At 36.7% G+C, this 14230-nt stretch overlaps 1 protein-coding gene across 2 annotated transcripts; it reads left to right on the top strand.

The window, feature by feature from the left end:
* The first annotated feature begins 3198 nt into the window (after positions 1-3198).
* ppp2r2cb (protein phosphatase 2, regulatory subunit B, gamma b) lies at positions 3199-14197 on the top strand. 2 transcript variants are annotated; one of them, XM_058797469.1, is made up of 11 exons: positions 3199-3444; positions 3527-3843; positions 4285-4383; positions 5345-5442; positions 6624-6765; positions 6866-6978; positions 7053-7230; positions 8874-9038; positions 9398-9567; positions 11008-11099; positions 11207-14197. In XM_058797469.1, exons 3-11 carry the CDS (start codon positions 4326-4328, stop codon positions 11532-11534), a joined length of 1344 nt encoding a protein of 447 aa, XP_058653452.1. In that variant the 5' UTR covers positions 3199-3444; positions 3527-3843; positions 4285-4325; the 3' UTR covers positions 11535-14197. The 2 variants fall into 2 exon arrangements, with proteins under 2 accessions (XP_058653452.1, XP_058653453.1); XM_058797470.1 differs by having other exon boundaries at positions 3199-3843; positions 6644-6765.
* The last annotated feature ends 33 nt before the right edge of the window (positions 14198-14230 follow it).

Raw genomic sequence — 14230 nt, 5'->3', positions numbered from 1 at the left:
AACAGTCCAGGGTCATTCAGTCTTTCAGTCCAGAGGAAGTGCCAAGTCCTTTAGCAAAGCCATTGTTCTGTTCTTATTGCTTTTAAATTCGACTGATTCAAAATACACTTTCATTTCGAGTTTGAATCTGAAAAAAAAGAGGTTTGCATTTAGAAAATTTACATTTAAGAATATGATATTTAGTAACAGGAAAATAAGATTTATGAAATAAGTATCACCTTTTTTTTCTCACATTCATGAAAACCAAAAATTACATTTCTATAAGCAAACTCAAAATTAGGATTCACATACCATTGTCACACCAAAATGATGTTGTGTAAAACCAATTTCATAATAAATGTAAACAGGTTTCAGGGTTTTTAAACAGAAAGAACAGTTGGTGTTAATATCATTCTTAAGTCTTTTAAGAGAGCACTTATCTGGATAAAATCTATGAATCAACTTAAATGTAATTTCTCTCATTTTGTTAGTAGTAAAGTATTTGTGAGGTAATGACCAAACTTTTTTTTTTCCAGGAAATATCACTCACAAAACCATTCCAATATGAGAATGAGGCCCAGAAATAGTTTCCTAATTTCTAATAGTTTTCTAATCTAATTTTCTTATTGTTTTTTTATTTAGATGACGAAAGGCACTGTTTACCAACAAATGTTTTACAAAGATCCACTGAGTGACAGGAGACTGGAAAAGAAAGACCTCTAAAAAGCATGAGAACTCCATGTGGCACTGCATCAGCAACCACTGCAAACAGCATTTGGCTGTTGATGTGATTATCAAATCACAAGTGGATTCACAGTATTCATACACAGTACATAGTTTATTATTATTGTTTTTTGTTTTGTTTTTTGGTGCAGTTTCATGGTGACTGTAAAATCAAAAAATAAAATAAGCTAATAAAAAAATAAGTTTCAATGTTTAGTCATTTAAAAAATATATATATATATTATTATTAAAGTTGTCACGAATCTCTGTGTCTGGATCTCTGTGTATGGACCTTTATTTAGATATTCTTTTTTTATATTCTGCTTAATAAACTACTAGCTTGAAACTTTGCCTGTCTTCTTCTTCATTGGACTTTGAATGTGACCAAATACTGGACCTAGTAAAGATATGGAAATTGCAGCTATTAATGTTTCCCCAGTGGGGAGTATTAGTGGATCTGGATGAAGAGAATTGGCTGCCTGGAAAGCAGAGGAACAGATTCCCACCCACAAACATCTTCCGCCTCTGGTGATCCCTCCCTGCCCAGATTTTTCTTCATCGTTGTTGATCCAGCCAGCACAAAGTTTTCTTCTTTGCTACTGGGTCCAATCCAACACCAAGTCTGTGTTTTCACCTGGCACCTGTTCAATGACATTAGCCCCTTTCACATATACAGACTTAACTGGAAAATTACCGGTAAATTGCCGTAAAGAGATCAAGTGTGAACAGAACCTTTTAAAAAATACCGGTAAATTACCGGTACGAAATTACCGGTATTTTTGAGTTGTGACATTACCAGTAAACTGCCGGAATGATGCTGTGTGTGAACGCAGAATGAAGATTATACGTGTTCAGAACGCACTGACGTAAGACGTCTACTTTACGCCAATCCAGAATCGATGATAATCATAATCATAATATTCTGGCCAATCATAATATTCTGATGCAGATGACGCATTTACTCCGCGCTGTGCAGTTCGGTTTGAAGTCGTGTGTAAGGCGATGTCTCTGGGTTAAAAGCGCTGCGTGAATGTGAATGTTTAATACAAAAATGAAAGCATCAACAAAAACACTGATATGACCGCCTAGCCTATACCCCTCCATGATTACGTTTACAAACACAACACCGGGAGGCGCATCCATTTAGAGGTCATTTCTGGTTAAAGATGTCACAGAATTTACCGGTAATTTGAAACCGATGTGTGAATGGTGCTTTACCGAAAAAAAGACGGAACGTCGTTGCCTGTGTGAACAGCACATTTTTGAATTTACCGGTAAACTCCTAGTAATTGTACTGCAATTTACTGGTATTACTGTGTGAAAGGGGTTATTGATGTTCACACCCAGCCTTCCTCTCATGCCTGCTCCACCGAAGCCAGCCACTTCTTCGTCCCCATCTCCTCTGGCTCCTTTCAGTCTTTCGGCTTCTCTATTGGCGCTGCCATGCAGCCTGGATCTGTCTTTGGGCTTCCAGTCTCCAATTCTGCTTTGAAGTGTAGATCCCCTAGCTTTACTTGGGGCCACCATTCCCATAACGCCACCTCAGCCCTTTTGACCAATCGGCTCCACCTGAGATAGTCATCTTCACAGTTGGCTGGTACCCTGGCTCCACCTCAGGTGCTCGTAGCTGGAGAAGCCACTGGATCCTGCGGTGTCTTCCGGTCCCGTCATCGCCTCAGCTTTACCTGGGTCTCCAGATCTCTGTGCTCCAACGCTGGCAGTCGGACCACTAACTACACCCTGGATCCTCCCACCATGGGCCTTCGTATTACCTGTGCTCTGCGCTTCCACCTGCTTCATCCTGCCATCGCCTCCTCCGTGGTTCCTTCTGCCATTAAGTTCTTCCCTCAGGCTGCTCTGCCATGGTAGTTTCCAACCCTAACTGCTCCACCGTGGTACCCTGCTCCAGTCCTGTCCCCTTCTCCTTTTCCTCCTCCCTCCCCCGGTCTGCCTCTGCTCCACCAACCTCCTGAACTGTAATTTCTGTCACAAATTCTCTGTGTTTGTGTCCATGGACCTTCATTTTGATATTCTTTTGTCCTGTTTTGCCTGTGTTCAGTTCAAGTGTGTTTAGTTTCTGTTTCCTTGGTTGCCTTAATCATTCATGTCTCATTGTTTAATCGATTAGAGTCTCACCTCTCCCTCTTTACCTCTGTGTATTTATTTCCTCAGATTGAGGTTGTTTCTTCAGTTCAGTCTCAGGTATTGGTTGTGTGTATAGCATGCTGCTTCACTTGCGTTTTATCCTATTGGATTACACGAGTTTGCTTTGTTCAATAAACCATGCTACTGATTTGAAACTTCACCTATCTTCATCATCAGTGGTAATTAAATGTGACAGTATTATTATTAAGAAATTCAATTTATTTCTTCCATTTAAGCTGGTTTTGGTCAAATTTGTCAAACAAAAGAAAGCCTAAAAGCAGTTATTTTAAGTCCATTCTGTTTGTCTTACAGAATAGATTTCTCACATCTTTATGTAACCATTGCAATGCCTCATGTTTCCTCCCTGACTCGTGCTCTGCTCTCACAGACAGATGCGGTTACCAGGCAACCGCTCTTGTAGCTGTATCAGTATCAGTATGAGGCTGGAGTGGGGGGTTGCTGCTCAATGTAATGCTGAGTCGCTCTCCCATTGGCCACAACTCGCTGACCAGTGACATGATTGGACGAGAGCGTGTCACTCACCATCTCTGTGATATTCTTGGGAGGAGGAGTCTATGCAGCAGAACAGACAGAATTGTACCCCTCCCTCATTCTTTTGCACAAACATCAGTATGCCTACGCACAAGTCCAGCTGTCATGTGTTTACCTCTGATTTCAGGAAAACCCAACAAAAATGAATTGACAGGAAGAGTGTAGATGCATCCCAGCTGAGCCAAGAGATTCTGCTTTTTCTTCAGTGTTTTTCTGAGGAGTTCATATCATCAGCCTCTTCGTGTGGACTTACTGCTCATAAACCCCATGACGCTGTGCAGCAGACCTTCATGCTGATGGCTGAAAAATGGATGGTGTGTTTCTCATCCATCAAACAAACACGCACCTTCACAGACACCTTTTGTACAAACCAACAGAGCAATGGAACTGAATGAATATATCAGCAACTGAACCAGGATTGTTAGCACAGCAATGTGACAGAAGGTAAAAGAGTGTTTTTCTAAGTATGTCTTGTTTTTCATTTGAAATTTCCTTTTCGTTCATGCTGAATGTTTACATGCATAAATGTGCTTTGTGATCCTCTTTAATGGCTTATTGACCAGATGGAGATGTTTATATGCATATGTGGCAGATCTGGGATTTTTCTCCCCCTGATAATCTGATGTTTATATTGATGTAGAACAGGATTAGATCCACTAATCTCACATCTAGGTCCATTTCAACACATCAGGACTACACTGTAGATCTGGATGGCTGTGGTTTATCTCTGCTGCCGCTCATGTGACCTGCATGTTTGAATATCAGCGTCTGGAATCGTTCCAGCAGAGAAGAGAGTCTGTTTGGCAGACACCAAAACACCGGTAGCATGTTGTAACCCTTCCACTCAGATTTTAAGGCTCATCATGAGACTCCGCCTCTTTGCAGGATTGGTAGAGCTGCAGCCCCGCCCTTGGTTCCGTCCCAGAATGCTGAGCCCGGTTCTCTGTTCCGATCTCGCAGCCTTGGAGCCAGAGTATACCGAGGGTAACACACACACACACACACACACACTACAAATGCTCACAGTAGCTACACTGCCAGTCAAAAGTTTGGACACACTTGACTGAATTTGTTTTTGTAAGGCTTTGCTGAAATATTTGAAATGACTTTTCTAGGCAATGAAGCAGTCAACAAGTGGGAATAAGTTCAATACTGTTTACAACCATCCAAAGATGCACCTCATGACATTTTGTGAGAGAGCAAGCAGTGTTATTTTAATATCAGAGACAGTTTTTAACAATTTGAATTATTTTTTATATTTTCCTTTTCATTTAATTTCGGTTAAAATTTTAGTGATTTTGTTGTGTTTTTGTCACTTTTGTTAGGTTTTGTTATTAGTAATTTTAGTGCACAAAGTTAAACTACATGAAAATGAGAAATGCTTCTTTAGCAACATATATATTATTTATTTTTTGCCGTTAGTTTGATTTAACTATAATAACCCTGGTGTACAGAGCTGAATGATGAGTCAAATTATGATCATTCTGATTTAACATTTTGATTACTATATCATTTCCATTTTTTCATTTGTGCTAATTCATAGTTTTGATGACTTTCACATTATTTTACAATGTGAAAATGAGTCATAATAAAAAATCCCAGACAGCAACCAGTGTCAGCCCGCATGGATTTCACACGGGCCGGATGTGGGCTGGATCTAGGCCAACGCTATGTTGCTGTCTGGGATGAAATGTCCAAACTTCTGACTAGTGATGTAACTAGACACTAGACAGAAAAACTCTTTGACCTCTGCATTTGTGTTCACAAACAAAGTGAATGTGCACCTTGGCATTTATGCTGTTTTTGGAATGCAAATATTGCGTTGGTTTACTTTGGCAAAGCAGTGTAAAGCACATCTGATCCTGAATAATAAATAGCGGCCTGCAGGATTTTACCAAAACAAAAAGTCAAATTTTTTTCTTTTTCATTCTTGTCTGCGATCCAGCGGATGTCATCTCTACGGTGGAGTTCAACCAGACCGGAGAGTTCTTGGCCACGGGTGATAAGGGTGGGAGAGTTGTCATCTTTCAGAGAGAACCACAGGTCAGACAAATCTCTGACTAACACATTTTTCATGTTACCTTTTCACAAACTTCCTATTGAAACAGGAAGCTGGAATAGGACTCTGAAGCATTTTTGCAGTTTTCTTTTTCTGTTTACACCAGTAACACCATTATTTTCTCGCTGTTGTGAGTTGGAGGCAGGTGGTATTTATAATACATTGAGAGGAGACATTCTCATTTTATTGGACAAAACTTTCTAAATACCCCTCAGTGCAAAATAACAGTTTTTCCCCCAGAAGATGGATGATACAAGAGCAGAATGAATGCCTGGTTAAATAACTCGTTAAAAATCATCCTTACGTATATTTTCACTTTTGACAGTTTATTTAAGAATGGTTTTATGAATGATTTCCACCGAAATTCATTCCCCTCATGTTTTTACAATGAGACCCAATAAATGTTAAATGTGCATATCTTGTTTATGTTTATTTTGTTAACTTTTTGCATACAGATGACCTAAAAGTGCACAAAACCACAATGCTTTGATTTAGAATTCACAGGGCCTTTTATTATAATTAAATTGTTTTACATTATTTTATTTTATATTATTTTTTATATTTATATATAAATTACATTTATTATAATAAATAATATTTTAAATGGTATACTCTTTACCTAGTTTAACCTATTAATATAATATTTACTCAGGAATTAAGCAGCAAAATTAAGAAAAAACTAATCATGGACCCTTTTGTGATGATGCTTTTCCACAGTTATTAACATTGTGAATCTAGCAAAATTTTGTATATTTCCATTCTTAAAAATATTGCATTTTTTAAAACTATATGTTATATTACCGTTAAAATTAAATTACATGCTGCTGCGTGAGTGTTTCTAATACTGACAGTTTGGCAAATTTGATATCTTTCCCTCTACTGACCAATTAAGACAATCTTTCAATTTTTTTCCACTTTTTGGAGAGTCATAGAAATGCTATTGTGATATTTATTTATTTTCATTTTTTTTGCTGTTGGAGCAAATGGGAATGCAAAAATAATATTTGTTGTAGTCTCCATTCACCACTGTAGAAGTTTACTCATCTATGATCATGGAAATCTGGAAATATGAAAAGTCCATTAATTCTGTTGTGGACAGTTAATTCATTCATGCAAACAATGTCACTATTTTCTGTTATCTTGTCCCCTTACCTCTCTCTTTTAGGGCGAATATAATGTTTATAGTACATTTCAGAGTCATGAGCCTGAGTTTGATTACCTGAAAAGTTTGGAGATTGAGGAGAAAATCAATAAGATTCGCTGGCTGCCTCCGCATAACCCGGCCCACTTCCTCCTCGCCACCAATGGTAAGAGCTGAAACCCTTGCTAGCATAACCTAATATCACTCAAAGCCAAAACACAGTACTGTTTCTTTAAGAATAACATACTTTTTGTATTTCTTTCCAGACAAGACCATAAAGCTGTGGAAGGTGAGTGAGAGAGATAAGCGAGCAGAAGGCTATAATCTGAGAGATGAGGAAGGCAGACTGAAGGACCTCTCTACAATCACCACTCTACAGGTGTGTTGCGTTTCTCCTTCTGTTTTCCTCTCTGTTTATACTTGTTTCCTGATGTGAGTTACTGCATTATCCAGGTCCCTGTCCTGCGGCCGATGGATCTCCTGGTGGAGGCGTCCCCACGGCGTGTTTTTGCTAACGCACATGCATATCACATCAACTCCATCAGTGTCAACAGCGACTGTGAGACGTACCTGTCCGCTGATGACCTGAGAGTTAACCTGTGGCATCTCAACATCACTGACCGCAGCTTCAGTATCCTCATGCATCGTACTGTAAGACAGAACTACACCAAGAGATACGGGGTTTATTAAGCAAAAATGCAGTTCTAACATGTTGTTGGGCACCAAACATCTTTTTAGAAGAAACATAGAAGAAAGAATTTTGCTAAGATAACCACAGATGTAAATATACACAGATTTCTCAGTAGCAGCTGTTTCTATAGGCCGCTGTGTGTAAGCTGTCTGCCATATTGAAACGGTCAAAGATGTAAACACTCGAGAGCAAGTTGTCTGTGCGTCTGCAACCGTAGTTTTACGCATGTATGAATATCTACATCTGTAATAGACTTTAGTGGATGATTTTGCAACACTAACACAACACAAGACAAAGCTGTTAGCTAACACGACATTAAAAAGTTACCTTAGTTTAAAAACCTGTAATATTGAGTTAATACATATAAAAACACTAACCAATACATTCTCACCTGTGAAATGTTATCCCATTTCTTTTTTTATTTAAATCCCGGTGGTTTTTATGTTGTGGACATAAACTTGGGAAACTCATTGATTTTTACTATGAGTGACAACATGTTGACCGTTCCAAGATGGCAGATGCATCAACAAAAGAACCAATATATGGCTATATTCCACGCCAGTGGATGGTAGCGTTGTTATTTTAAGCACACACTGCAGTGTTTCGTCTGTTGCTTTAAAGGCTTGAGCTCTTTAAAGTCCAGTGGATTCTGATTGGCTTTGAATGTTTTTTTTACTGTTCATAAGCTGGAAAAAATAATTCTGATACTAATTCTAACAATATTGTTGCTTTGTGTCATAATCATAATGTAGCTGTAGTGGGGATTTCCCTATTCTCATAGAATTTGAATGATTATTAAAACTTTATAGTTATAGTGATTGTTATCATTATATAGTTATTTTTCGTGTTGTTTATGGGTCTTAACTATGGAAGCCCATTTCTGCCACTGAATCAAAAAAAAAATTAAGTTAATTGTGACTTTATCTCACAATTCTGACTTTTTCCTTGCAATTGAATATGCAATTAATCGCTCAAATTGCAAGTTGTTTATATCGCGCAACTGACTTTTTTTCTCCGAATTGCGAGATGTAAACTCATGTAAACTTACATGTTATATACTCATAATTGTGAGAAATAAAGTCGGAATTGTGAGATATAAGCTCGCAATTCAGATTTATTTTCTCAGTTGTGTGTTTTTTCACAATTGTGAGTATATATCACATAATTGTGACTTTATAACTTACATTTGTCCGTTTGTATCTCGCAATTCTTAGACGTAAACTCGCAATTGCGAGAATAAAGTCTGAATTGTGAGATAAAGTCACAATTACCTTGTTTTATTTTTTATTCAGTGGCTTCAACAGGCTTCCATACTTAAAGGCCCTTAAAAGTTGAGTTGATTCTGATTGCCTGTTGAAGTTTTTATCGTTCATCAGCTAGGAAAAAACGATATATGATATCGATATAACTAAATATTTTCTCTGTTGTTATTGTTATAGTTGTGGAGTGGACTTCCCTGTTGTTGTTTGATCATTTATCGTTATAGTTATCGTCCTTGCTCTGAACTGGCCTTTAAAAATGTTATGAATAAGTGGTGATATAAAACCTCAGAGTGTTGGGTTTCCTCAGTGCATTTCTCTCAGATATTGTCGATTTGAAGCCAGAAAACATGGAGGACCTCAGTGAGGTGATCACGGTGGCCGAGTTTCACCCTCACCACTGCCACCTGCTGGCCTTCAGCAGCAGCACAGGAACCACACGCCTCTGTGACATGAGAGCCCAAGCACTCTGTGACCAACACGCCAAACGTGAGCCACGCATACGCATGCAATACAAGATACCGCTAAGTAGGACATTTTCCTGGTTGAACATACTTTGTTGGTCTTGTAACAACATTCCTTTCAACCATAACCATTATCTACCCCTGAACTCAGAGTGCTGTTCCAAGACTTACAAGGATGTTGATCCAGGGACAGATCCACTAAAACACCCACATTACAAGCCTTCTCAAAAATCTGGGTTTTGGTTAAATAAAATGTCAGATTTGAAACCCAATTTGCCATTGTCAGTATTTAATGTAAGGTGGTTTACTTGTTATAGTATTAATGTCCTAATAGTTTCTATTTCTGTATTGTAATGCTGTGTGTATATGTGCAAACTCCATTAGTGTTTGAAGAAGCAGTGGATCCATCCCACCGATCGTTCTTCTCAGAGATTGTTTCCTCAGTGTCAGATGTGAAGTTCAGTCATAGCGGCCGCTACCTGCTCACTAGAGATTACCTCACCGTTAAAGTCTGGGACCTCAACATGGAAAATAAACCAGTGGAAACATACCAGGTCTCTCACCTACTCACTCATTCACACTTATACACAAACTCACACAGCGTTTCAGTGAGAAAATATGCAAGCTTCTCAGTGCATATGAAGCTGGTTTGGCTTCACTAACACTAAATAAGAAAAAGTACCATTGCAATACTGTGTTTACTGTACATCCACAATGGTGGTACCAGTGGTTCTTAATTCTGAGACTCATTCCTGTAAAAATAGAAATAGGTGTGATATTATGAAGATAAATATGTTGTTTGCAACATTAAATGGATTTTTATATATTTATTGCACTAAAGCTAAAAGAAATTATTAAAATGTGGAAAATATTTATTTTGTATTAAGTTTATGCCTTCTATTAAAAATACATTATTATTTAAAAATTTATAATTAAAATAAATTATTATTAAAAACAATTAAACTATACCAATGTTGCTATTGTTAAATAAAACTAAAACTGTTATCAAAAATAATTGTTGTTAATTAAAATGAATTTAAAATACAAATAAATCTAAATATTAAATGGAAAAATAACATCAAAATAAGTTTAAAGTACTACAATGACAACTAAAATTAAAATAAATTAAAGCTAAATAGGAATAATTATAACAATAAAAATACTCACAAATCTATAAAAATGACAAAAATGACTAAAACTTAAAATAAAAATAAAAATAACAGCTAGTAAAAATATTAAATACTATAATAGTATATAAATTATACTAAAATACACAGCGATATGCACATTATATAATGTAAAATTAAGTAGATTTACCATACAATTTGATAAATCTTTTATATTTCTATTATCATTGTCATTATTGTTCTTTTTATTTATTTATTTTTCTAGTGATATTATATATATATATATATATATATATATATATATATATTAGTGCTGTCAAATGATTAATCACGATTAATCGCATATGAAATAAAACTTTTGTTAGCATAATATGTGTGCTCTGTGTATATTGTATATATAAATACACACATGTCTATATTTATATTAATATAATTTATATTATAAATAAATATATTTAATATATAAACAACATATTTCTCTGAAATATATACATGCATGTGTGTGTACTTGTATATACATAATAAATATACACAGCACATATACAACACATGTAAACAAAAACTTTTATTTTGGATGTGATTAATCGCGATTAATCGTTTGACAGCACTAATATATATATAATGAACAGTCTTTCTGGGGCCCCTGGAGGACAGTACAATATAAATAAATATAAACAATTCTTAAGGCAATAGTGAGGGTAGCCACAGTACATTTCTTTGATGAAATGTAACAGATTCCTGTTATAAGGTTATATATAAAGAAGCTTGACTGCATGTATCAAGTACTAAACATGACTAACCTTAACTCTAATGTTTTTGTACAGAATTCTCTTGCTCTTTCTGTCTCATGTTTGCTTGTGTTTTTAGGTCCACGACTACTTGCGAACCAAATTGTGCTCTTTGTATGAAAGCGATTGTATTTTTGACAAGTTTGAATGTGCCTGGAACGGAACGGACAGGTGAGGCCAGTCTCCCTCAAAACATCACCTTTGACCTTTGAAACATAACCTGAGTGGATCCAGCTGCTCTGCATCTGTTCCCTCTCAATCCCTCTCTTCCTCTGCAGCGTGATCATGACTGGCGCTTACAACAACTACTTCCGAATGTTTGACCGGGCGAGTCGGCGCGACGTGACTCTGGAGGCCAGTCGGGAGGTGTGCAAGCGGCGGGCGGTCCTGCAGCCGCGGCGGGTGTGCGTGGGCAAGAAACGAAAAGAGTCGGACGTCAGCGTGGACAGTCTGGACTTCAGGAAGAAAATCCTCCATACCGCCTGGCATCCCAAAGAAAACATCATCGCCATCGCAGCCAGCAACAACCTGTACATTTTTCAGGACAGACTGACGCCCAACGGACATCACAACACGCCGGAAATACAGAGTGCGCCTCCCAAGTAGCAGACGCAACCAAGCCCTCCCTCCCACACACTAAATTCAGTTCATTTCTTGCCCTTCATGATCACATTTCCCATCTGGATTCAGTGTCGCCAGCATCACAACAATCTCATGAACTATTATGAACATATATAACCCTCAAAATTGAATAATGCGGACTATAACTGTGGTCCTGAATGAGAATGTATCGCTCAGATTCTATCGCATGGCATGCAGTATGAACACCGGGGGTTAGATAATGTTAAGCTACCCTGACACATTCAGATCGCACATGCATGTTTACAAAGCTGTTGAACAGGGCTTATTTAACAATGATGATTGTAAACGAATCAGATGCTTTATAACGCTCTGCAGTGCTTGTGTAGAATTAAGTGTCCGTTCGTTCTTCTCAGGCTCGAGTTTTCTTCAGTTTTCTTTGGTTTGACAAACCGCTCAGGGACTCTCTAAGGCCTCTTCTTATGTTCAATGGCAAAACGCACCAAAACGAAATCCAGAACAAGCAGAGGACAGGATGCAGGAATTATGGAGGTCTGCTGAGAGACATTGCTGGAAGGAAAACAGCATGTGCAGGGATCAGTTTCAATGCTGAGTCATCACCACCCCCACCTCAATGTGTAAAGAGCATTCCCAATTCAACGCTTCTGACCACGTACTTAGAGGCGCTTGCTAGCTAGTGCACTGGTTTGATGATTTTATCTTGTGTGTTAAAGAAGTAGATCAACCAAAAATGAAAAAAGAATTTCCCGCCCTCGTGTCGTTACGAATCTATTGTGGAACACAAAAAGAGAAATTTAGCAGAATGTTCATGCTGCTCTTTTCCACACGATGTAAACATACAGTATCTTCAGTATATAACAGTCATGAGACAGGCAAGGTGTAATGTAGTTGGTGGTTGATGTGCGAGTATTAATGAGATTTTAATGCTATAGTGGAAGGAGAACATTTTCGTTGGAAGTCTCAACAGATCCTTCTTCCATATCGTGATGTACGTTGGTGTCAAACGGATTATCGAACAAAATATAGGACGGGAATCGTTTCTGTGCACTTAAATGGTGGCAGATAAATTTCGTCCAAAATTTGAAGTCGGCATGAAAATTGTACTTTCTAAATCCTAAATCTAAATTATTGTTATATATATATATATATATATATATATATGCACACACATGCATGTATATATTGAAGAAAAATGTTAAGTTTATACATTAAATATATTTATATATATAATATAAATTATATGAATATAAATATTTACATATAAATACATGTAAATATGTTCAAACTATATACTGTATATGTGTGTATTTTTATATTTATATATATATATATATACACACACATACATAATAAATATACACAGTACACACATATATTATGTAAACAAAAACGTTTATTTTGGATGCGATTAATCACGATTAATCGTTTGACAGCACTAATATATATATATATATAGTATGTATATTGTAGTTTGTTTACATATGTCTGTGTACTGTGTATATTTATCTTTATAACTACACACACATACATGTATATATTTAAGAAATATATGTAATATACATATATATATATATATGCACGTAAATATATATGTATGTGTATTTATATTCATATAAATATATACAGTACACACTCATATATATTATATTATTATATTTTATTTTGGAATGCGATTAATCACGATGAATCAATTTGTCAGCACTATATATATATATATATACTTTTTTTTTTATTAAATAAAACCTTTTTGTAGCTGGATAACCCCAGATGAACATTCTTCAAAATTTCTCCCATTTTCACATGGGTTTTGAACAACATGAGGATGAGGAAATGACATTTGTGTGAATGAATCCTTGAATACAAATTCTTCAGAGCGAGCTCGATCACAGCTTTGAGCTGAAATCCCAATTCCCCTGTATGAAGTATTTTCAGCATGATGCCTTGTTGGTACCTTTTGATCTGCATATTACAGAAGTAACGTCCACAAGAGGGCGCTCGCAGTGACTGTATTTATATTCTGAAACGGGTTCAAATACAAAGGAAACCTGCACTATTTCTGTTGTCCTGGCATGACATCAGCGCGACAGCAACTCACAGAAACGCTGCCGTGTCGTTTAACTCGGACTTTTATTTCATTTAAAATAATTCATACAAATGCATACAGTCACAAACATTTCTTTTTGGATTCTGTTTAACAAAAAATATTAATATCTCATAGTATATATAGTATGTATATTGCTAGCCTACCACTTTACCAGGAAGGAAACTATGTAGGCGATGGAGAGCTGCAACTATCCCGGCATCCTCGAAAAACACGGTACAATCAAGTCACACACAAACAGGCAAGCATTACGCCAGCTTTGCACAAGACAAATTGTTTTTTTTTTCTTTTTGTTCAAAAACTGAACTTTTCTGTTTTATTTTTAACCTTTGACACATAAAGTAATACATGCTCCAAAAATAAAAACATACTGAGTGTAGTTCTTTAAAGTACTGTACTGAATTTGGACTACAAAAGACAAATGGGTACAAAAAACAATGCACTATGTGGTTTAATTTAAAAGGAAGGGAGGGGGGAAAATAAATTTTCCTGAGAGGGTGTGCAAATCCCGCCTCTTTCGGGGCTTTTAAAATCAAACGAGCGAATCTAATATGCTTTTTGTTATCATATCTATAATCAGGTGGTAAGATGCCTCCCTTAA

This window comes from Onychostoma macrolepis, chromosome 14, assembly GCF_012432095.1.
Source record: "Onychostoma macrolepis isolate SWU-2019 chromosome 14, ASM1243209v1, whole genome shotgun sequence".
In the NCBI taxonomy this organism is placed as follows: Eukaryota; Metazoa; Chordata; class Actinopteri; order Cypriniformes; family Cyprinidae; genus Onychostoma; species Onychostoma macrolepis.
The sequence above is the reverse complement of the archived record's forward strand: the minus strand, read 5'-3'. Positions and strand labels throughout refer to the sequence as shown.

What these genes read in the sequence shown, in the direction of transcription:
- ppp2r2cb (XM_058797469.1), top strand. Translation starts at nt 4,326, where the DNA reads ATGCTGAGCCCGGTTCTCTGTTCCGATCTCGCAGCCTTGGAGCCAGAG. An exon ending in CATCACTGACCGCAGCTTCA is followed by an intron (nt 7,231 to 8,873) that starts GTATCCTCATGC and finishes CATTTCTCTCAG; the next exon opens with ATATTGTCGATTTGAAGCCA. An exon ending in AACCAGTGGAAACATACCAG is followed by an intron (nt 9,568 to 11,007) that starts GTCTCTCACCTA and finishes TTGTGTTTTTAG; the next exon opens with GTCCACGACTACTTGCGAAC.